The following is a 23,779-nucleotide window of genomic DNA, read 5'->3' on the forward strand; positions in this document are numbered from 1 at the left end:
TGTTAGGTCCAGACCATTTCTGTTCTTTATCGAGCCCATCTTTGCATGAAATATTCCCTTGGTATCTCTAATTTTCTTGAAGAGATCTCTGGTCTTTACCATTCTGTTGTTTTCCTCTATTTCTTTGAATTGATCGCTGAGGAAGGCTTTCTTATCTCTTCTTGCTATTCTTTGGAACTCTGCATTCAGATGCTTATATCTTCCCTTTTCTCCTTTGCTTTTTACCTCTCTTCTTTTCACAGCTATTTGTAAGGCCTCCCCAGACAGCCATTTTGCCTTTTTGCATTTCTTTTCCATGGGGATGGTCTTGATCCCTGTCTCCTGTACAATGTCATGAACCTCATTCCATAGTTCATCAGGCACTCTATCTATCAGATCTAGACCCTTAAATCTATTTCTCTCTTCCACTGTATAATCATAAGGGATTTGATTTAGATTATACCTGAATGGTCTAGCGGTTTTCCTACTTTCTTCAATTTCAGTCTGAATTTGGCAATAAGGAGTTCATGATCTGAGCCACAGTCAGCTCCTGGTCCTGTTTTTGCTGACTGTATAGAGCTTCTCCATCTTTGGCTGCAAAGAATATAATCAATCTGATTTCTGTGTTGACTATCTGGTGATGTCCATGTGTAGAGTCTTCTCTTGTGTTGTTGGAAGAGGGTGTTTGCTATGACCAGTGCATTTTCTTAGCAAAACTCTATTAGTGTTTGCCCTGCTTCATTCCACATTGCAAGGCCAAATTTGCCTGTTACTCCAGGTGTTTCTTGACTTCCTACTTTTGCATTCCAGTCCCCTATAATGAAAAGGACATCTTTTATGGGTGTTAGTTCTAAAAGGCCTTGTAGGTCTTCATAAAACCGTTCAACTTCAGCTTCTTCAGCATTACTGGTTGGGGCATAGACGTGGATAACTGTGATATTGAATGGTTTGCCTTGGAAATGAATAGAGATCATTCTGTCATTTTTGAGATTGCATCCACGTACTGCATTTCGAACTCTTTTGTTGACCATGATGGCTACTCCATTTCTTCTTAGGGATTCCTGCCCACAGTAGTAGATGTAATGGTCATCTGAGTTAAATTCACCCATTCCAGTCCATTTCAGTTCACTGATTCCTAGAATGTCGACGTTCACTCTTGCCATCTCTTGTTTGACCACTTCCAATTTGCCTTGATTCATGGACCTGACATTCCAGGTTTCTATGCAATATTGCTCTTTACAGCATCGGATCTTGCTTCTATCACCAGTCACATCCACAGCTGGGTATTGTTTTTGCTTTGGCTCCATCCCTACATTCTTTCTGGAGTTATTTCTCCACTGATCTCCAGTAGCGTGTTGGCCACCTACTGACCTGGTGAGTTCCTCTTTCAGTATCCTATCATTTTGCTTTTTCCTACTGTTCATGGGGTTCTCAAGGCAAGAATACTGAAGTGGTTTGCCATTCCCTTCTCCAGTGGACCACATTCTGTCAGACCTCTCCACCATGACCCGCTGGTCTTGGGTTGCCCCACAGGCATGGCTTGGTTTCATTGAGTTAGACAAGGCTGTGGTCCTAGTGTGATTAGATTGACTAGTTTTCTGTGAGTATGATTTCAGAGTGTCTGCCCTCTGATGCCCTCTTGCAACACCTACCATCTTACTTGGGTTTCTCTTACCTTGGGCGTGGGGTATCTCTTCACGGCTGCTCCTTACCTTGGACGAGGGGTATCTCCTCACCGCCACCCTTCCTGACCTTCAACGTGGGACTCCTTGGACATGGGCTGGCTGCTCCCGTCTCCACCTCTGGCCTTGGACGCAGGGTAGCTCCTCCCGGCCACGGCCCCTGACCTCAGATGCGGGGTAGCTCCTCTCGGCCGTTCCTGCACTATCACAGCCTGGCACTGTGGGCCACTGCCCCTGACCTCGGACATGGGGTAACTCCTCTTGGCCGCCACCCTTCAGGCATGGGGTCCTCCAAGCTTCTGCCCGGACCTCGGACGTGGGATCACTCCTTTCGGCCGTGCTTAGTGCACCGGTTGCAGCCGCCACACATTCGTCAAATTTACAAAAGGTTCTATAAACCTGGAAAGGTCATTTGGTTATTTGGAAAATTCATCTTGAGAGAAATTGAAGTCTTAGGCCTTGCCTTTGAGGCTACATCAATGATACTGGAAATTCAGGATGCATAGTTGAAACATCACTCCCCAAAACTCTCATTGCCAGTAGACTGGGAGTGTGTGGAGGGCGGGTATGATCAGCCTAAGGAGGCCGGGACCCTCTCCCTGGGCTCTTCCTACCACCCTTGGTTACCCCTTTGCCAGCCTTACACCCAAGCACCAGTCGCTTCTCTTCTCACCTGTTAATTTAGATGATGCTTTCAGAAGCATGGCTGGGGTTGGGGTGGGAAGGGGTGGGAAGCAATCATTTCCCAAGGTCCACGGCAGCCTCTCAGACACTTCTGGCTGATTCCAACTGTTTCATTTCTTTTTTCTCTCTCCCTTTTCTAGCTAACATCAAACCACCTGACGTGACCTGCATCCCCAAGGTGAGATCTATCCAGATGACTGTCCATCCCCCCTACACGGTGATCCGTGCACGGAATGGCCACCAGCTGACCTTGGAGAACATCTTCCAGGACCTACGCTACCATTTCAACCTGCGCATCAACCATACCTACCAAATGGTAAATGAAGGGTAAATATACATACCACCATGGCCCTTCCCTGCCTCCCAAACCTATTTTCCTCTCTGCATTGCTTTAAGTAGAAATGAGATGTGTTATATAAATCAGCATTTCCCAGAATACATCTACAGCCTACCTTTTATAGATTCACACACACGATAGCATGCTAAAGTCTCTGACAAGTCCTGCAAACTCAAGACTCCAGTTTCAGTTTGTTTAATACAACTCTTATCACATGTATTTGATCAGAGAAAGTCCCCTTATTTTCATTACATATTTTGATTTGTTTTGCCTAATGCCTTCTAACATTCTGAAGAACATCTTCTATTAATATTCTCACATGTCCACTTTGGAAAATACTGGAATCAATTTCTTTTGTTGTTCAGCCCCTAAGTCATGTCCAACTCTTTGCAACCCCATGGACGGCCCCACAGGATTCCCTGCCCTTCACGATTTCCTGCAGTTTGCTCAAACTCATGTCCACTGAGTCGGTGATGCCATCCAACCATCTCACCCTCTGTCCTCCCCTTCTCCCCCTGCCTTCAATCTTTCCCAGTGTCAGCATCTTTTCCAATGAGTCCACTCTTGGCATCAGGTGGCCAAAGTGTTGGAGCTTCAGCTTCAGCATCAGTCCTTCCTACAAAAATTTAGGGTTGATTTCCTTTAGGCTTGACTGGCTTGATCTCTATCTTCTTGCTATCCAAGGAACTCGCAAGGGTCTGCTCCAGCACCACAGTTCGAAATCATCAATTCTTTGGCACTCAGCCTTCTTTATGGGTCAGTTCTCACATCCATACACGACTACTGGAAAAACCATAGTTTTGACTATATGAACTTTTGTCAGCAATGTCTCTGTTTTTTAATACACTGTCTAGGTTTATCATAACTTTTCTTCCAAGGAGCAAGCATCTTTTAATTTCTTGACTGCAGTCATCGTCCACCGTGGTTTTGGAGCCCAGGAAAATAAAATCTGCCACTGTTTTCACTTTTTCCCCATCTATTTGCCATGAAGTGATGGGACCAGATGCCATGATCTTTGTTTTTCAATGTTGAATTTTAAGCCAGCTTTTTCACTCTCCCCTTTCACTTTCATCAAAAGGCTCTTTAGTTCCTCTTTGCTTTTTACCATTAGGGTGGTATCATCTGCATATCTGAGATTGTTGATATTTCTCCCAGCAATCTTGATTCCAGCTTGTGTTTCATCCAGCCCAATATTTCTCATGATGTACTCTGCATATAAGTTAAATAAGCAGGATAACAATATATAGCCTTGATGTACTCCTTTCCCAATTTGGAACCAGTCTGTTGTTCCATGTCTGGTTCTAACTATTGCTCTTTGACCTGCATATAGATTTCTCAGGAGGCAGGTAAGATATTCCCATCTCTTTAAAAATTTTCCACAGTTTGTTGTGATCCACAGAGTCAAAGGCTTTGGTGTAGTCAATAAAACAGAAGTAGAATGCTTTTCTGGAAATCTCTTGCTTTTTCTATGATCCAAAAGATATTGGCAATTTGATTGCTGGTGGCTCTTCCTTTTGTAAATCCAGTCTGAACATCTGGAAGTTCTTGGTTCATGTACTGTTCAAGCCTAGCTTGGAGAATTTTGAGCATTATTTTGCTAGTGTGTGAAATGAGTGCAATTGTGTGGTAGTCTGAGCATTCTTTGGCATTGCTTTTCTTTGTGATTGGAATGAAAACTGTCCTTTTCCTGTCTTGTGGCCACTGCTGAGTTTTCCAAATTTGCTGGCATATTGAGTGCAGCACATTAGTAGTATCCTCTTTCAGGATTTGAAATAGTTCAGCTGGAATTCCATCACCTCTACTAGCTGTATTTGTAGTGATGCTTCCTAAGGTCCACTTGACTTCGCATTCCAGGATGTCTGGCTCTAAGTGATAGGTGAGTGACCACACTATCATAGTTATCCAGGTCATTAAGACATTTTTTGTACAGTTCTTTTGTGTATTCTTGCCACCTCTTCTTAATATCTTTTGCTTCTGTTAGGGCCTTGCTGTTTCTGTCCTTTATTGTGCCCATCTTTGCATGAAATGTTCCCTTGGTATCTCTAGTTTTCTTGAAGTTCAGTTCAGTCCAGACACTCAGTAGTGTCCGACTCTTTACATTCCCATGGTCTGCAACACACCAGGCTTCCCTGTCCATTACCAACTCCCTGAGCTTATTCAAACTCCTTGAAGATATCTCTAGTCTTTCCCATTCTGTTGTCTTCCTCTGTTTCTTTGCATTGTTCACTGAAGAAGGCTTTCTAATCTCTCCTTGCTATTCTTTGGAACTCTGCCTTCTGTTGAGTAAATTTTTCCCTTTCTCCTTTGCCTTTCACTAATCTTCTTTTCTCAGCTATTTGTAAGTCCTCCTCAGAGAAACTTTTTGCCTTCTTACATTTGTTTTTCTTGGGGATGGTCACCCCCTCCTGCACAGTGTTACAAACCTTCATCCATAGTTCTTCAGGCACTCTGTCTATCAGATTTAATCCCTTGAACCTATTTGTCACTTTCACTGTATAATCATAAGGGATTTGATCTAGGTCATACCTGAATGGCCTAGTGGTTTTCCCTACTTTCTTCAATTTAAGTCTGAATTTTGCAATAAGGAGTTCATGATCTGAGCCACTGTCAGCTCCCAGTCTTGCTTTTGCTGACTGTAGAGAGCTTCTCCATCTTTGGCTGCAAAAAAAAAAAAATCAATCTGATTTCAGTATTGACCATCTGGTGTATCCATATGTAGAGTTGTCCCTTGTGTTATTAGAAGAGGGTGTTTGTTATGACCAGTGCATTCTCTTGGTAAAACTCTGTTATTCTTTGCCCTGCTTCATTTTGTACTCAAGGAATCAATTTCTACTGCTGCAATTCTTTTTGCTGACTCTCCACTTTTTGAGGGAACTGCATACAAGCAGTGTCTTAAGATCAGTAATAATGAAAGGCGGAAGGCAGGGGCATAAATTGTCAAATGTTATACATTTCTTTTTGTATTCAGAAAATAAAATATGAAGTATGTCCCCCCCCTGCCCCCTGCAGTGTGAGCCACTAATCCATAATTCCACTGAATGGCTATTCCTGCACTCAAGGAGTTTATAGTCCAATGTGTGTGGCAAGAATGAAAGCAAGAGTTTATATAGCTAGAGGCAGAGGGAAACCAGAGTGTGTGAGAGACAGGGCAGCTGGGATGAGAGAGGAGGTGTCAGCGCAGAGAGACCGGAAAGAACCTCTAGAACAGGGGACTTTCTTGTGCCAAGACCAGTTTCTGAGGTGTACCAGGAAATATATGCTGACTGTGTCATTTATTCCTCATCGCAACACTATGAAGTAGGTGATTCTATCTGCATTGTCTGACTGAGAAAACGGAGGTTCAGAGAAGTTAAGTCACTTGCTCAAGACTGGTCAGCAAGTAATAGCACAGTCAAGACTCCAAGCCAGCTCTGTTCCAAGCCCACATTCCTCCCCTCCCCCTTTCACCAGTTTACCTTGTCCCACTACGATCAGAGACAAAAGCAGGGAAACTTAGGATAGTGTTGGAAAGAACAAAACTACCCATTTGAGCTGAATCTTAGCGACATGTAGAACAGTTTCTCAATAAATAAACCTGGCCCCAAACCAATGGCATCACAGTCTCCTACCGCCTTGGTTTAAAATGCATGTTCTTGGGCCCCCTTTGCATCAAATTCTAGAGTTTCACCTCTGGGATCTGAATTTTAGTACGAACCCAGTGATCACCCTAAAGTTTGAGAACCACTGATGGAGAGGAACAGTGCTAACCCTAAAAAGACAGGCTGGGGCCATGCTATAGACGTCTGGAGGGCAAATGGAGGAGTCAAGAGTCTTTATTTGCTTCAGTCACCAAGGGGAGTGAGTAGCGATTACTGAGCAGGAAGAGGCTTTATCACAACTCGTTTTTGGCAAATATTTGGGGTTTGAATGAATATTTTATTGTTACTGATTTACAGTTTAATTCAGTTTGTGACCAGAGAACATATTCTGTATGAGTTCACTCCTTTATGGAGACTTGTTTTATGGCCCAGCATATGGGCTCTCTTGGTGAATGTTTCACATGCCCTCAAAAAGAATAGGTGTTTTGCGGGTGTTTTGTGGAGTGCTCTACAAATATCAATTAGATAAAGGTGGCTCAGAGTGTTAATCAAATCTTCTATGTCTTTCCTGATTTGGGGGAGCTCTATTGTTCTCTTAATTGCTGAGAGTATTACAATCTCCAGCTTTGATTATGGATTTGTCTCTTTTCCCCTTTAATTCTGTGCATATTGGAAACTTTATTATCAGACAGTTACAAACATGGTTGTTATAGCCTCCTGGTGAATTGACCCTTTCATCACTATGAATTGTCCCCTTTTATCTCTAGTAATACTCTTTTTATTGACCTCTACCTTATCTACTATTAATATAGGGACTCTCACCTTGTATTTGGGTCTTTGCTGCTGGCTCAGCGGTAAAGAATCCACTTGCTAATGCAGAAGATGTGGGTTTGATCCCTGGGTCAGGAAGATTCCCTGGAGAAGGAAATGGCAATCCATTCCAGTATTCTTGCCTGGGAAATCCCATGGGCAGAGTCAGAAACAATTTAGCAGCTTAACAACAACAAAGCCTTATATCTATAATTTGCATGGTATATTTTTTATATCCATATATTTTCAATCTATCGGTGCCTTTATATTTATTTTTTGCATTTTATTTTTAACTGGAGGATAATTGCTTTACCATACTGTGCTGGTTTCTGCCATGCATCAACATGAATCAGCCACAGGTGTACATGTGTCCCCTCCCTCTTGAACCTTCCGGCTGGTGCCTTTATGTTTAAAATGTATGTCTTTAGGCAGCATTCTGATAGTCTTTCCCTTTTTAAGAATTGAGATATAATCACCTACCGTAAAATTCACCCACTTTAAAGGGCAGGAATCAGTGGTTTTTCGTATATTCAAGAAATTTTCTAACTGTCACCACTATCTAATTTTGTCTGTTCTATTGATCTGTTTTCAAGTTCTTTGATTCTTCTGTCATCTCTGATCTGTTGTTAAGACTATTCGGTGGGCATTTTTATTATAGATTTTTTTTTCAGTTCTGAAGTCTCTAATTTTTATAGTTTCTATATGTTACTGAAAAATCATTCATTCATTATGAGCACATTTTCCTTAACTTCCTTATATTAGCATACTTAATTAACATACTTATATTAGCTGGTTGTCTGACGAGGCCTTATAAATAGGTGACAAAAGAAGAGAAGTGAAAGGCAAAGGAGAAAAGGAAAGATATATCTATCTAAATGCAGAGTTTCAAAGAATATCAAAGAGAGATAAGAAAGCCTTCCTAAGTAATCAATGCAAAGAAATAGAGGAAAACAATAGAATGGGAAAAACTAGAGATCTCTTCCAAAAAAATACAGATACCAAGGGAACGTTTCATCCAAAGATGGGCACAACAAAGAACAGAAAACGTATGGACCTAAGCAGAAGCAGAAGATATTAATAAGAGGTGAAGAATACACAGAAGAATTGTACGAAAAAGATCTTCATGACCCAGATAACCACGATGGTGTGATCACTCACCTAGAGCCAGACATCCTGGAACAGGAAGTCAAGTGGGATTTAGGAAGCATCTCTACGAACAAAGCTAGTGGAGGTGATGGAATTCCAGCTGAACTATTTCAAATCCTGAAAGAGGATGCTATTAATGTGCTGCACTCAATATGCCAGCAAATTTGGAAAACTCAGCAGTGGCCACAAGACTGGAAAAGGTCAGTTTTCATTCCAATCCCAAAGAAAAGCGATGCCAAAGAATGCTCAAACTACCACACAATTGCACTCATTTCACATGCTAGCAAAATAATGCTCAAAATTCTCTAAGCTAGGCTTGAATAGTACGTGAACCAAGAATTTCCGGATGTTCAGACTGGATTTACAAAAAACAGAGGAACCAGCAATCCAATTGCCAGTATCTTTTGGATCATAGAAAAAGCAAAAGAATTCCAGAAAAACATTCTACTTCTGTTTTATTGACTACACCAAAGCCTTTGATGGCGTGGATCAAACTGTGAAAAATTTTTAGAGATGGGAATACCAGACCACCTTACCTGCCTCCTGAGAAATCTGTATGCAGGTCAAAGAGCAACAGTTAGAACCAGACATGGAACAACAGACTGGTTCCAAATTGGGAAAGGAGTACATCAAGGCTGTGTACTGTCACCCTGCTTATTTAACTTATATGCAGAGTACGTCATGAGAAACGCTGGGCTGGATGAAACACAAGCTGGAATCAAGATTGCGAGGAGAAATATCAGTAACCTCAGATATGCAGATGACATCATCTTTATGGCAGAAAGCAGAGAAGAACTAAAGAGCCTCTTGATGAAAGTGAAAGAGGAGAGTTAAACATCTGGGTTAAAACTCAACATTCAGAAAAATAAGATCATGGCATCTGGTCCCATCACTGCATGGGAAATAGATGGGGAAACAATGGAAATGGTGACAGACTTTATTTTCTTGGGCTCCAAAATCACTGCAGATGGTGACTGCAGCCATGAAATTAAAAGACCCTTGCTCCTTGGAAGAAAAGCTATGACCAACCTAGACAGCATATTAACACCAGAGATATTACTTTGCCAACAAAGGTTCATCTAGTCAAAGCTGTGGTTTTTCCAGTAGTTGTGTATGGATGTGAGAGTTGGACCATAAAGAAAGTTAAGTGCTAAAGAACTGTGCTTTTGAACTGTGGTGTTGGAGAAGACTCTTGAGAATCTCTTGGACTGCAAGGAGATCCAACCAGTCCATCCTAAAGGAAACCAATCTTGAATATTCATTGGCAAGACTGATGCTGAAACTGAAGCTCCAATACTTTGGCCACCTGATGTGAAGAACTGACTCATTGGAAAGGACCCTGATCTCAGCTGGGAAAGATTGAAGGCAGGAAGACAAGGGCACGACAGGGTATGAGATGGTTGGATGGCATCACTGACTTGATGGACATGATTTTGAGCCAGCTCCTGGAGTTGGTGATGGACAGGGAAGCCTGGTGTGTTGCAGTCCATGGGGTCACAAAGAACGGACACAGCTGAGTGACTGAACTGACTTTAAAATCATTGTCTGCTAATTCAAACATTTTGGTTATCTTGGGGGTAAGTCATAATTAACTGTCTTTTCTCTTGAGTATGGATTACATTTTCTCCTTTTTATATGCCTAAAAATTTTGGAAAGCATCCCAGAAATTGTGAATGATATGTTGAAAGGACTGGGTTCTCTTATGTTCCTACAAAGAATACTGATTTTTATTTGTCTTGCTGCTGCTGCTGCTAAGTCGCTTCAGTCGTGTCTGACTCTGTGCGACCCCATAGACAACAGCCCACCAGGCTCCGCCATCCCTGGGATTCTACAGGCAAGAATACTGGAGTGGGTTGCCATTTCCTTCTCCAATGCATGAAAGTGAAAAGTCAAAGTGAAGTCGCTCAGTCGTGTCCGACTCTTCACGACCCCATGGACTGCAGCCCACCAGGCTCTTCCATCCCTTACTAGAGGCTTAATTTGGCTGAACTTCAAGCTCCAAAATCTCAGCTGTGTAATGTTCAGTTTAAACCTTACCTGAACTGCTTGGAGTCTACTCCATTAGTGCATACTTTAGGTATCCGCCAAGAATTTGGACAAAGTTTATTCATAGAATTCAGGCCTCCCTCTCTAGGAACTTGTCCTATCTGTGGTTTCTCCCCGCACTTTCCAATGCTCATGATTGCCCTAAACTCTGTCTTCTGGTTATTGAAATTGGTAAGATCACAAGGTTTTGTCTAGCTGTTACCCATCCCACATGGTATGAATGGGGTCCTGTCGTCAGGCCCAAAGATACTAAAGAGAGAGAGAAATTCATTCAGTGCTACCCCTTCCGCCTTTCTCCAGTATCTGCCTGCTTCACGTACTTTCCAATACCTAAAAGTAATTTTCATTTTGACCAGAATTTATAGTTGTTATTTTAGGGAAGACTGGTCCAATAGAGGCTGTAAATTACTGAGAAAGAAGAGAGATCAAACATAGAAATGAAAGAGTGATCAGGGTGGGAAATCAGAAGGCTATTGCAATGGTACATGCTGGATATGTTGAGGGCCTGAACCAGGATGGAAGCAGTAAAAAACGAGGGAAGGAAGGACTCTTTGGACCTTGAAAACTCTACTGGAATTGTATCACATGATCATTTCAACCACATGAGTTCCATAAAATAATAAGTTGTTAAATCCATATATGCACTTCTTCACCCCCTTCAAAAGAAAAACCATAAATACCCTAAACCTTGGCCTCCACGTGCCTGGAAAAGGGAAGCATAGCTAAAAGGCAAAGAACCAAAGAAGAAACGTATTAGCCTTTAAACTCCCAAGAACATAGGTCCTAGACCTTTAAAGAAAAGTTTATGGATTGTTTCAGGGCAATTATATACAAAGGATATGAGAGAGCATTTGTTGAAAAATGGCTTTAAGGTTTATGCTTTGGACATTAGAACAAGAAAGACATTATTAGCAAATTGAAGACAGGAGAAGGGGACTACAGAGGATGAGATGGTTGGATGGCATCACCAACTCGATGGAAATGAGTTTAAGTAAGCTCCGGGACTTGGTGATGGACAGGGAAGCCTGGTATGCTGCAGTCCATGGAGTCTCAAAGAGTCAGACATCACTGAGTGACTGAACTGAACTGAACTAGGGAGTCAAATACAGTTGCCAGTTTGGAGTTGGGGATGGGACAGACCCCAGAGAGAGGAGATCAGGATGTTTAGACACGTGAAGTTAGAGAAGGCCACAGATGTTAAGGAGAGAGCTGGCAGTGTGCCCCAGGAATTCCATAGATCTCACTGAGATCAGTTTGGGGGTTATCCACACATTGGTGATCACAGGAGCCACAGATCAAGAAAAAATCCACAAAAAATACATGGAAGAAGAAGAAAAAAAATAGATGAAGAGGGAAACTTTCAGAAAAACAACACTTAGGTGAGCTGTAAGGAGAGATGAATGAACAAGGTGGGCAGGGACCAGGGTTTTTGACTCTGTAATATGACCTAGACCATCAAGGATTTTGAATAGAGGAGCTTTGCAATTATATTGATTGTTTAGAGAGATCACTGTGACACAGGTTAAATTTGGAAGTGGAAGGGCCGAGACCAGAGACTGGAGACCAGTAAGGAGGCCGCTGCAAGAGTCCAGGGCAATCATACTGAGGTCCAGGCAAGACAGAAGCAATGAGGAGATAAGGGACTGATGGACAGTCAAAGGGTTTTGTTATTTTATTTAAAAAAAAAAAAGGAGGAAAAGGAGAACTAGAAGAAGGAAGAATGGAGAGGTGAGGGTGATGATGGTGGTGGTGGTGGTGGTGGCTCAGTTCAGTTCAGTTCAGTCGCTCAGTCGTGTCCGACTCTTTGCGACACCATGAATCGCAGCACGCCAGGCCTCCCCGTCCATCACCAACTCCCGGAGTTCACTCAGACTCGTGTCCATCGAGTCGGTGATGCCATCCAGCCATCTCATCCTCTGTCTTCCCCTTCTCCTCCTGCCCTCAATCCCTCCCAGCATCAGGGTCTTTTCCAATGAGTCAACTCTTCCCATGAGGTGGCCAAAGTATTGAAGTTTCAGCCGCAGCATCAGTCCTTCCAAGGAACACCCAGGACTGGTCTCCTTTAGGATGAACTGGTTGGATCTCCTTGCAGTCCAAGGGACTCTCAAGAGTCTTCTCCAACACCACAGTTCAAAAGGATCAATTCTTCGGCGCTCAGCTTTATTCACAGCCCAACTCTCATATCCACACATGACCACAGGAAAAACCATAGCCTTGACTAGACAGACCTTTGTTGGCAAAGTAATGTCTCTGCTTTTGAATATGCTGCCTAGGTTGGTCATAACTTTCCTTCCAAGGAGTAAGCGTCTTTTAATTTTATGGCTGCAATCACCATCTGCAGTGATTTTGGAGCCCAAAGAAATAAAGTCTGACACTGTTTCCATTGTTTCCCCATCTATTTCCCATGAAGTGATGGGACCAGATGCCATGATCTTCGCTTTCTGAATGTTGAGCTTTAAGCCAACTTTTTCACTCTCCACTTTCACTATCATCAAGAGGCTTTTTAGCTCCTCTTCACTTTCTGCCATAAGGGTGGTGTCATCTGCATATCTGAGGTTATTGATATTTCTCCTGGCAATCTTGATTCCAGCTTGTGCTTCTTCCAGCCCAGCATTTCTCATGATGTACTCTGCATATAAGTTAAATAAGCAGGGTGACAATATACAGCCTTGACGGACTCCTTTTCCTATTTGGAACCAGTCTGTTGTTCCATGTCCAGTTTGAACTGTTGCTTCCTGACCTGCATATAGGTTTCTCAAGAGGCAGGTCAGGTGGTCTGGTATTCCCATCTCTTTCAGAATTTTCCAGTTTATTGTGATCCACGCAGTCAAAGGCTTTGGCATAGTCAATAAAGCAGAAATAGACATTTTTCTGGAACTCTCTTGCTTTTTCCATGATCCAGCGGATGTTGGCAATTTGATCTCTGTTCCTCTGCCTTTTCTAAAACCAGCTTGAACATCTGGAAGTTCATGGATCACGTATTGCTGAAGCCTGGCTTGGAGAATTTTGAGCATTACTTTACTAGCATGTGAGATGAGTGCAATTGTGCGGTAGTTTGAGCATTCTTTGGCATTGCCTGTCTTTGGGATTGGCATGAAAACTGACCTTTTCTAGTCCTGTGACCACTGCTGAGTTTTCCAAACTTGCTGGCATATTGAGTGCAGCACTTTCACAGCATCATCTTTCAGGATTTGAAACAGCTCAACTGGAATTCCATCACCTCCACTAGCTTTGTTCGTAGTGATGCTTTCTAAGGCCCACTTGACTTCACATTCCAGGATGTCTGGCTCTAAATGAGTGATCACACCATCGTGATTATCCAGGTCGTGAAGATATTTTTTTGTACAGTTCTTCTGTGTATTCTTGCCACCTCTTCTTAATATCTTCTGTTTCTGTTAGGTCTGTACCATTTCTGTCCTTTATAGTGATGGTGGTGGTGGTGATGGTGGTGGTCGTGGTGGTGGTGGTCCTGGTGGTCACGATGGTGATGGTGTTGGTGACAGTGATGGTGATGGTGTTGGTGACAGTGATGGTGGTGGTGATAGTGGTGGTGGTGGTCGTGATGGTCATGATGGTGATGGTGTTGGTGACAGTGATGGTGGTGCTGTTGGTGCCAGTGGTGGTGGTGGTGGTGGTGCCACCCTGACGGTGGTAACATAACAGCACCTAGTATTTATAGAGTGCATACTAAATGCCAGACACTGTTCCAAGTGAAAGTACACTGAGCTTGCAACTCATTGGCTTTAGGGAGAAACCAGAAGTTAGGGGACTGGGAATGGAGTGCCGCAGACTGACCTACCAGTGTGTGGTTTGGGCAGCTGGTCGTGCCATTTTACTAAGTGCAATGACCCTGGAGGAGCTGTAAGCAGGCTCCTTATGGAGGTTGGTGTATAAGAGATGTTGCTCTGCGTTCTCTGTCAAATTCAGCACTTTGAAGAGAAGGAGAGAAAATTTGAGTTTTTCGGCCTGACCCCTGACACGGAGTTCCATGGGACCGTCATGATTTGTATTCCAAACTTGTTCAAGGAGAGCGCTCCCTATGAGTGCCAAGTGAAGACGCTGCCAGGTAAGTTCTGCTGAAGCCAGAGGGAGGTGGGACTGCTGAATTCCTTCCTCCCGATAACCCAGGTGAGGCTTGAACATGCTCTTTAAAAACACACACACAGAAGGATTATCAGTGTATTATTAAACTCAATCTTTGTTTATCCACAAATGAGTTAGCTGGTGGGTTATCATAGCCAATGTTTACTCTCCACCCTCCAGCCTACATCTGAATTTCCTCTCTCTGGCAAACTGCATGCGTATCCTGGCAAACCAAATTCAACTTTATATTAACTCAAGTGAGACATCCTGGGAAATAATCTGCTGATGGGAGAGCAGAAAAGATTAAAAGATCCCTCATTACCTTCCCAGGTCAAATGAAAATGGCAGTGATTATAATAGCATTTCTGCAGTACCAGCCAGGGACCAGACACTACCAAACACAATTCTCATGAGCTATCTATGAAGCATCTTGGTTCCACTGAGAAAGCTGAGGCACAGAGTGGTTGAGTAACTTGCCCCAAATTGCACAGGTGGTGACAGACAGAACGAGGCCTAATACCAGGGAAGACACTCTCATTACTACGCTTCTATAGAAATAGTTTTGAGTCACTGGCTCAAGGAGGTGGCATCCCGTGTTCCTTTCCTCCAGCACATTGAAACTCGACTCTCATTGTGAGCATCGTGATATTTTTATTTGTGTTTATTTTCATAGAGATAGAAATGTAATGCTGTAAGTTTAGAGGATGAAAGCGATACCCCTGGGTTGGATGGATTTGGAAAACAGTTTCCACCCTAGTCATCATCTTTAGGTTAATGATGTCAGTAGGTGATTTCTGTTCTGAGGGATAGAGGCCAGGCAGCTTAGAGGCTGGACCCAAAGGTATAACTGCAGCTTGGTAGAATCATCATCGGTTAGGTTCTGGTCCTCAGCTTTGTTCAGAAAATCAACTCAACGGTTTCTCCAAGAGTCTGTAAGAGACTGACTTCTCTACCCGAGTCCCAGTGCTTTAGTTTTCATGGGAAGATACGCGTGGTGGGCCAGCCAGCACCGGCCACTTGCAGGGGGTGTGCCCTTCCTGGGGAAAGGGCCAGACGAAGACCGGAGTAGAACTTGGCAACGGAAGAACTAGATAAAGGAAACCCATGTGTCACAGGCACTGAGCTAGGAGTGTATATATGATTTGTGACCCTCTCCTCGGACCCTACTGGATCAATCTCCTCCATTCCTGGCTTGCCCCGTCCCCTTGCTTATTGACAGCTTGCAGACCACTCCACCATATCCTTCTGATCTGCCCATATCCTACACGATCTGACTCATGATATCGTTTTCTTCTAAGACTGTAGCTGCTTTTATATGAGTCATACTTTTTGGTGACTGGTTCTTGGTGACATATAGAAGGTGCCTTATCCTTTATAATATTCGTCGCTCAGTCATGCCCAACTCTTTGCGACCCCATGGACTGCAGGCCACCAGGCTCCACTGTCCATGAGATTTTCCAGGCAAGGATACTGGAGTGGGTTGCCATTTCCTTCTCCAGGGGATCTTCCCAACCCAGGGTAATCAAGAATATTAGTAAGAAGTCCTACCATTTATTAAGTACCTACTCTAGTGCCAAACCCTGTGCAAAATACTTTACATGTATCATCTCATTGAATCCTTACAATGATCCGGTAAGTTGGGTTACCTCATCCCCATTTTCCAGAGGGGGATCTCTGCCTCTGAGAGGCTAAGCAACTTGCCCATGATCACACAGCTGGTCAGTGACCTAACTAGGTTCATCTGATTTTGAAGACGGGGCTCTAATCACCACTCTGCAATTTCGTTTAGAGCCAGTCCTCTCTACTGTACATTCATTCCTCTTACTTCCGTTTCAGGATGAAACATCCTGCCCTTGGCCTTGTATCCAGGAGTCTGTCTTACCCCAGAGCCCAGGACCCTTCCTTTATCTACCTCTCCGAATGTCTGGACCATCATCCCAGCATCCTGATGCTGGAAAGGGGTCTAAGGGTCGGCTCACCCCATATCCTAATTTAATAGACAAGGAAACAAAGGTATCATTGTGTAGCAGCTGTGAGGATGAGCTTTGGAGTTATACATGTCAACCCTGGCTTTGCCACTGAGTAGCTGTGGACCTTGTTCAAGTCACCCAACCTCTCTGAGACTCAGCTTCATTCTCTGTAAGGAGGGGCCATACAGAGCCATCTGTTTGGTAGGATGGCACTGGTAGAGCACTCTACACAGAGCCTGGCATGTAGTAAGAGTTCGGTCATCGCTGGCTACTGTTATTGTTAATAATAAATCTTAGACTGGAGAGGGTCATGCAGAAGAGAGTAGCTCAGCACATCAGTGGCTGAGCAAGACCTCTACTTCCCCACTTTCCAGTGCCGTTTCTGTATTGTCTTCCTGCTTCTCCATGAGTGAGATGGCAGAAATGTTCCAAGTCCCTGTCCTGGTACGGGCAGCTGCAGTTTTCCAGTCACGCTAGGCATGTCATGTAGAAGCATGTGGCTCCGGTCCTCTCCCCAGTAGAGTGATGGGAGTGTCATGTGGCAGGGGACAGGGTATCACTCAAGTGGGAAGCTACCCAGAGAGGCCCACGCCACAGGGGCTTGGGAAGGAGTAAGGAGAGGGCTGGAAGTAAAGTCTCCAACAATTCCCAGGGTTCACAGTCATTGCCAAGGTCGCTGGCAACTGATGATCACCCAAGCTGAAGCCACACAGGGGCCAGGAACCTAAGGAGGGTGACTTGGAAAGCCAAGACCGCTGGCTAATCGCGATCTCCAGCTTTCTGCTGGCTGTCTTGGCTGCACTGGGTCTTCGCTGCAGCGCGCAGGCTTTCTTTCGCTGTGCCACAGTGGTTTAGTGTCCTGCAGCATGTGGGAGCTGAGTGTTCCAACCAGGGATCAAACCAGCGTTCCCTGTATTGGAAATGGCTTCTCAACCGCTAGATCACCAGAGAAGTCCCAAATCACCAGTTTTAACGAAAACCCCAGCTACTTCTTCTTTACCAAGCTACTTCCCAGTCCCACTTGGGTTGGTGACAGGAAGTGTGTCATGCCAAGAACTGGCTGCAGGCACCCGTTCCAAAGACACAGGACTGTAAGGAGGAGGCTCAGCACTAAAGCTCTCATCTGTCCTCTCTTTCTGCTTTAGAAAGAGTGATGCCTCCCAGGCTCCCTCCTGAGTGAGGTCTTCCCAATACCCAGCTCAGATCTTGACTGAGATGTGGGCAAGCCAGGCCCCTCTCATTGTCCATCCCCCCTCCCTTTGCCTCTTTCCCAAGCCCCCACCAGAAAGGCAGGACTTCCGTTAGACCCAGACAAGAGGGGCCCTTGTAAGGTCCTGCTCCAGCCCTGCCCTGGACATGGCCCTCCCCACAAGATGAAGGGTCCTTAAGTCCAAGAGGGCAGATCCCCATGGACTCTGAGAGCCTCGAAATTCCCTGCAGCAATGGCCGGAGCCTGTGTCCAGTCTCGGCAGGTCTCCTCCTTGGGTCTTTCTTCCAGAGGACAAGCCAGCGGCCCAAAGGGTGGCCAGAGGATGGGCATTGTATGGGCCTTGGGTGAACTTGACCATGAGCCCATATCCTTGTGCATGAGGCCCCTGGCAGGGTGGACTGGAGCCAGGCTGGGCTTTCAGAAACTGCCCCCTGCACTTCCTTCTTTCCACTCTGCACCCCGAGGAGTCCAAGAAGCAAGCTTCAAGCCTTCCAGGTTGTTATGAAAAGTATATTTGTCAAGGAGGGGGCGCAGAACATATTTTACTAAACAATGCAAGAACGCAATTTATAAATTCTTAATATTTAGACGTATGGTGTGTGACCCTCCATTTGTGCCCTCGCCCCGGCCCCGTAAGTCTTGGGAGTAGAAGGGGCCTTCCCAGGCCTGTCCCGAGAGGTGGGGCTGGGGGTCGAGGCCTGAGTTGCCAGCACCCACGCTGACAGCCTCCGCCTTCCTGCTCTGCCCTCTCCTTGACCCAGATCGGACGTGGACCTACTCCTTCTCCGGCGCCTTCCTGTTCGCCATGGGCTTCCTGGTCGCAGGGCTCTGCTACCTGAGCTACAGATACATCACCAAGCCGCCTCCACCTCCCAGCTCCCTGGTGAGCAGGGGCCCCGGGGAGGGCATGGGCTCAGGGACCCCCGGCTCTTTGCTTCTCCCGCCAACCTAGAGACGTGGCTGGCAGCCCCTGGGGTGGACTGACAAGAGCTAGGGGATCAGGAAGAGAAGACGTGGAACAGGAAAACCATGTCGTTTTCAAGGGGACACGTGCCCTGTCTGAATGGGCAGCCCAGACAGGCTCTGCCACCTGGGATCGCAGGCCCAGTGTGGCCACATCTTTGCATTTTTTACCAATGAAGTCAAAAGTTCAGGTGGTAATGTGAACTCTCCCACGTTTCAAGTCTTGGCAACTAATTTTTCTAAATTAAGCCTTAGCAAACCACACGTGTCGTATCAGCAGCCCGAGTCTGGCCCCCAGCACGGCGTCTCTCCCTGCTGCAGAGCCTGGACAGTCTGGGGCTGGAGGAGTCGGACCCATCGGTCTCTCCAAGTCAAAGCCCATCTGAGCCATTTCCTGAAAACTCTTCTGGCCTCCGCTTTCCCCCTCCCTTCCCCTCCTTTCTCCCTTCATGAGGCCCTTCGGGAGCTGAAGAGCAATTGAAGCACCTCCTGGGGAGCATCACCCAAGGTCATCCCAAATCTGAGTCAACTCCTTCCAGAATACCCACCTCCTGGAGAAATCACAGCCTGACTCACCACTCTCCCTGGCCAAGCCAGACTCTGGCAGTGGCCCTCAGCTAACAGGGCCAGAGCTCTGTTCCTTCACAGAGGCCCCAGCACTTAGAGAAATCCCTGGGAAAGAAGGCAGGGATTATGGATCTTGGAAAAGCCCTCAGGCGGTCTACCTTTGCCCTCGCCCCCACCCCTGGGGAGGACCACGGCGCCCATGGCATCCTCAGGGGCGGAGGGCTGAGAAGGCGCTCTAATGGGCGTGCTGTTCTCCCTGCCTAGGATGTCCAGCACATCCTGCCCTTCCAGCCTCTGCGGTTCATCCAGGAGCACACCCTGATCCCCGTCTTCGACCTCAGCAGCTCCGGCAGTCTGGTCCAGCCTGTCCAGTACTCCAGAGTCAAGGTCTCCGACCCCACGGAGCCCCTGGGACACCCACCGCGGCATGGCCTGCCTGAGGTTGCCTACCTTGGGCAGCCAGACCTCCCCATCCTCCGGCCCTCTGGAGGACCACCTCACCAGGCACTCCCCATGCTGTCCTATGCCCCCCAGGCTGCTCCCGAGGGCAGGCCCTCATCCTATGCACCTCAGGGAACCCTGGAAGCTAAACCGCCCTCCTACACTCCTCAGGCTGTCTCGGAGGCCCAGCTTCCTTCCTACACCCCGCAGGCCACCCCAGACAGCTGGCCTCCTTCCTACGGGATGTGCGGGGAAGGCTCTGGGAGAGACTCCCCACCTGTGACACGCTCTGGTCCAAAACACCTTGGAACTAAGGGGCAGCTCCAGAAAGAGGTGCCAGCTGGAAGCTGCAGCCCAGGTGGCCTTTCACTACAGGAGGTGACACCCCTGGCCATGGAGGACCCCCAAGAAGAAAAATCCTCCCACCAGCACCTAGGGGTTCACACAGACTCAGACTCTGACTCTGATACCATAGGCCAAAGGGAGCCAGGAACACGAAGCTCCCTAAAGGGCCAGCTGCCCCTCCTCTCCTCTGTCCAGATCGAGGGCCACCCCGGGTGCCTCCCTTTGCAGACTCCTTCCCTCCCATGTTCCCCCACAGACGAGGGTCCAAGTCCCTGGGGCCTGCTGGAGTCCCTCGTGTGTCCCAGTGATGAGGATCCGGCATCCAAGACTGAGGCCGAGAGCCCAGGCCTTCAGGCCCCAGACCTGGAGTCACCCACGGAGCTGGACTCTCTGTTCCGAGGCCTGGCCCTAACCGTGCAGTGGGAGTCCTGAGCAGTGAACAGGGCAGGCCTGGGGCTTCCTCCTGTCCCCACCACCCCCTCAGCTCACATCCTTGGCCTTCACTCCTGTATCCAGGGACGCTGCGCACTCTGCAGCCCCTCCCCAGGTGGGTGCCCTCGAGGAACCAGCAGAGGAGGAGGCTGGACCTTTGCCTAGGCTGAGATCCCTTTGGAGCAAAAAAGACGTGAGAAGAGCTCCAGCCAGAGTTTCAGAGGTGTATCATGTGCAAATGAGCTTGAGCACGCCGAGCTCTGCAGGGCAGGACAGTCAGAGAGAGGGAGTTGATGCGGGGAGACCTCCCAGAGGTGCAGGGCCCCAGCTCCTAATACACTGGATGCAGAGTTCTCCTGGAGCCTACCCCTCTTCATTCCTGTCCTGGCCAGTTTCATAGTCTGGTTCAGCAGACTGAGGTCTCTGCCTCCTCTGTGATTCCCCGAAGAGGGGGAAAAGGAGCCTGAAAAGGGACGCCTCGCAGCAGACTGGGCAGAACCAGAACAACCTGCGAGATGGCAAGACTCCAGGGCCGCGTGCGGCCTGTGGCTCAGCCCCACCCAGGCCTACTGCCTGAAACTGCACCGTTTCAGCTTCCATCCTCTGCTGGAGGCTGGACCCCAAGTGAAGTGCAGGCCCACCAGGCAGGGAGAACACAGAAACCCTGTCTGTCAGCAGGAGTTCCAGACCCTGTCCTGCGAGCGGGGTTTGAAAGGAACACAGGGCCACGGGGCGCCTGAAGGAGACACAACTACAACTGTACTTACTTCACAGCTTTGGAAACTCAGCCTTGGGTTCAGCCCACCCGGGTTCCAACTCCAGCCTTAACACTTCCCGGCCGCGTGGCTACAAGCAAATGAATCGCTGTTTGAAATCTCAGTTTCCTCATCTGTATGATGGGGATAGTAACACCTACCACGTGAGGTTGTGGTGAGGCTGAGATTAAATCATGTCTGGTTCAGGGTTGGGAACTCATGTACACCTGTGGTGGATTCATGTCAATGTATGGCAAAACCAATACAGTATTGTAAAGTAAAAAAATAAAATTAAAAATAAATAATAAATAAATAAATAAACACCCCCCCAAAAAAATGTTTCATAGCGCCTGGCACATGGGCCGTGCCCAGTAAACTAGTAGCTGTCTCCTATTGTGATTTTTTTTTAAACCCCCAATTCAGTTTGATTTTGGATCAGGCATTTTCTCAGGTTATCTTGATTTCCTCAGAACTGCTCCAGGCCAAGCCAGAGGGGCTGGACTGCCTAGGTGGAGGCCAGGGAAGGGACCAGAGGAAACAGGGGCCCGGAGACACATGGAACCTCCTCCTTGAGCTCTTCCGCTCAGTTCAGTTCAGTTCAGTTCAGTCGCTCAGTCATGTCCGACCCTTTGCGATCCCATGAATCACAGCACGCCAGGCCTCCCTGTCCATCACCAGCTCCTGAAGTTCACTCAAACTCACGTCCATCGAGTCTGTGATGCCATCCAGCCATCTCAGCCTCTGTCATCCCCTTCTCCTCCTGCCCCCAATCCCTCCCAGCATCAGGGTCTTTTCCAATGAGTCAGCTCTCCACATGAGGTGGCCAAAGTATTGGAGTTTCAGCCTCAGCCTCAGTCCCTCCAATGAACACCCAGGACTGGTCTCCTTTAGGTTGAACTGGTTGGATCTCCTTACAGTCCAAGGGACTAAGAGTCTTCTCCAACACCACAGTTCAAAAGCATCAATTCTTAGGCGCTCAGCCTTCTTTATAGTCCAACTCTCACATCCATACATGACCACTGGAAAAACCATAGCCTTGACTAGACAGACCTTTGTTGGCAAAGTAATGTCTCTGCTTTTGAATATGCTATTTAGGTTGGTTATAACTTTCCTTCCAAGGAGTAAGCGTCTTTTAATTTTATGGCTGCAATCATCATCTGCAGTGATTTTGGAGCCAAAAAAAATAAAGTCTGACACTGTTTCCACTGTTTCCCCATCTATTTCCCATGAAGTGATGGGACCAGATGCCATGATCTTCATTTTCTGAATGTTGAGCTTTAAGCCAACTTTTTCACTCTCCTCTTTCACTTTCATCAAGAGGCTTTTTAGTTCCTTTTCACTTTCTGCCTTGAGCTCTTAGGTGGAAGCTATTTTGGGGGTGGCAGCAGCCTTCTCAGGGGACCTGTCTCCCCAGCACCCCCCACCCCCAGAGGCAGGGCAGGGCTACCCCGCTGTTCTGCCCCTGCCTCTGCTCCTCTGTAAAAGCAGGTTCTCATCTCAGCTTTCAGCATCCAGTCACATGCTTTGTATCACTGCATCTCCTGTGATTCTTGTGATGAGGAAACAGAGGCCCAAGGAGAAGAAGGGGGCTTCCCCACTGGGCCCCTGTTGAGGCTACAACACAGTTGGAGTTTAAAATTAGCGCTTTTTCTAAAAAAAAAAAAAAATTTGTATGCAGACCATTATTTTAAATTCTTTATTGAATTTGTTACAATATTGCTTTGGTTTTACGTTTTGGTGTTTTGGCAACGAGGCATGTGGGATCTGAGCTCCCTGGACAGGGATTGAACCCACAACCTGTGCATTGAAAGGGGAAGTCTTAACCACCGGACCACCAGGGAAGTCCCCCAACCTAGTATGTTTTGTCTTCATCAAGAGAAGGAACTTCCCACAGCAGTTTGGATTCTTTGCAGGATGAGACTCCAGGGACATAAGGAGGGGAGGGCCCCATGGGGACCCTGAGGGGCCAGCGCCCCCATCCCCCTCTGAACATCCTGAAGCCCTGTCTGAACATAGCTGAGCAACAGGGTCAAAGTGCAGCTGCCCTGGTGAGACCCTTTCTGGGTGGGCAATGCCCTCCCTTCTGTGCGCCCAGCACGTCTCCCCTCCTGTTCCTCACCCCTCCCCTCCCTGCAGCACAGCGCCAGGCAGCACCGTCCTTATCTGTAATTAATATTTAACATCTCTTCGGGGTCACTGGTCTAGACCCAGTATCTCCCTGGCGGAGGGTGGGCAGGCCCATTCTCCTCCCGACAGCTGCTACACTGGCCCTGATGATTGCTCCTGCCCCCACACTGCAAATAAGCCTGCTTCCTGTCACTCGGGGTGAACTTGGTCAAAGGTTGACGGTCTCACCTGGTTTAGTCATGAAAACCAACTTACCAGCTGGACTCTTCTCACCAGGTGAGTGGGTCAGGGTGTCAGAGACGTTTTAATTAAAAGCTGTAAACATCTCTTCCAATTCACAAGGCCACAAAGCTCTCTAAGCTCCCTGGGGTAACTGTTGTTCCTACAGTCCATGAGTCCCTGAGTCCTGTGACCCCCCTCAGCCTGGCCCTGCATCTACTAGGCTCTGTTCCCTCTCAGGTCTCCAGCCTGCCAGGCAGGAAACTCAGGCTACAGATACAGCTGGGACCAGCTAGAGGGCAGAGTGTCCGAGGCCCCGGAGCTGGGCTGGGGCGCTGGCATTCCTGAGTGTCTTAGATCTTGACCGCACTGCAGCCTGGCCCCACCCAGGCCAGAGAAAGGTGA

At 46.9% G+C, this 23,779-nt stretch overlaps 1 protein-coding gene across 1 annotated transcript in view; it reads left to right on the forward strand.

Moving 5' to 3' along the window:
• IL22RA1 (interleukin 22 receptor subunit alpha 1) overlaps positions 1–20,273 on the forward strand; it is a 28,818-nt gene extending 8,545 nt beyond the window's left edge. Inside the window, exons 4-7 of the mRNA XM_068969634.1 lie at positions 2,486–2,661; positions 14,190–14,328; positions 18,287–18,408; positions 19,320–20,273. Of these exons, the coding sequence (XP_068825735.1) occupies positions 2,486–2,661; positions 14,190–14,328; positions 18,287–18,408; positions 19,320–20,273 (1,391 nt within the window). The remainder of the gene's footprint in view (positions 1–2,485; positions 2,662–14,189; positions 14,329–18,286; positions 18,409–19,319) is intronic.
• Positions 20,274–23,779: the final 3,506 nt, after the last annotated feature.

This window comes from Capricornis sumatraensis, chromosome 3 (genome assembly GCF_032405125.1).
Source record: "Capricornis sumatraensis isolate serow.1 chromosome 3, serow.2, whole genome shotgun sequence".
Classification (NCBI taxonomy): domain Eukaryota; kingdom Metazoa; phylum Chordata; class Mammalia; order Artiodactyla; family Bovidae; genus Capricornis; species Capricornis sumatraensis.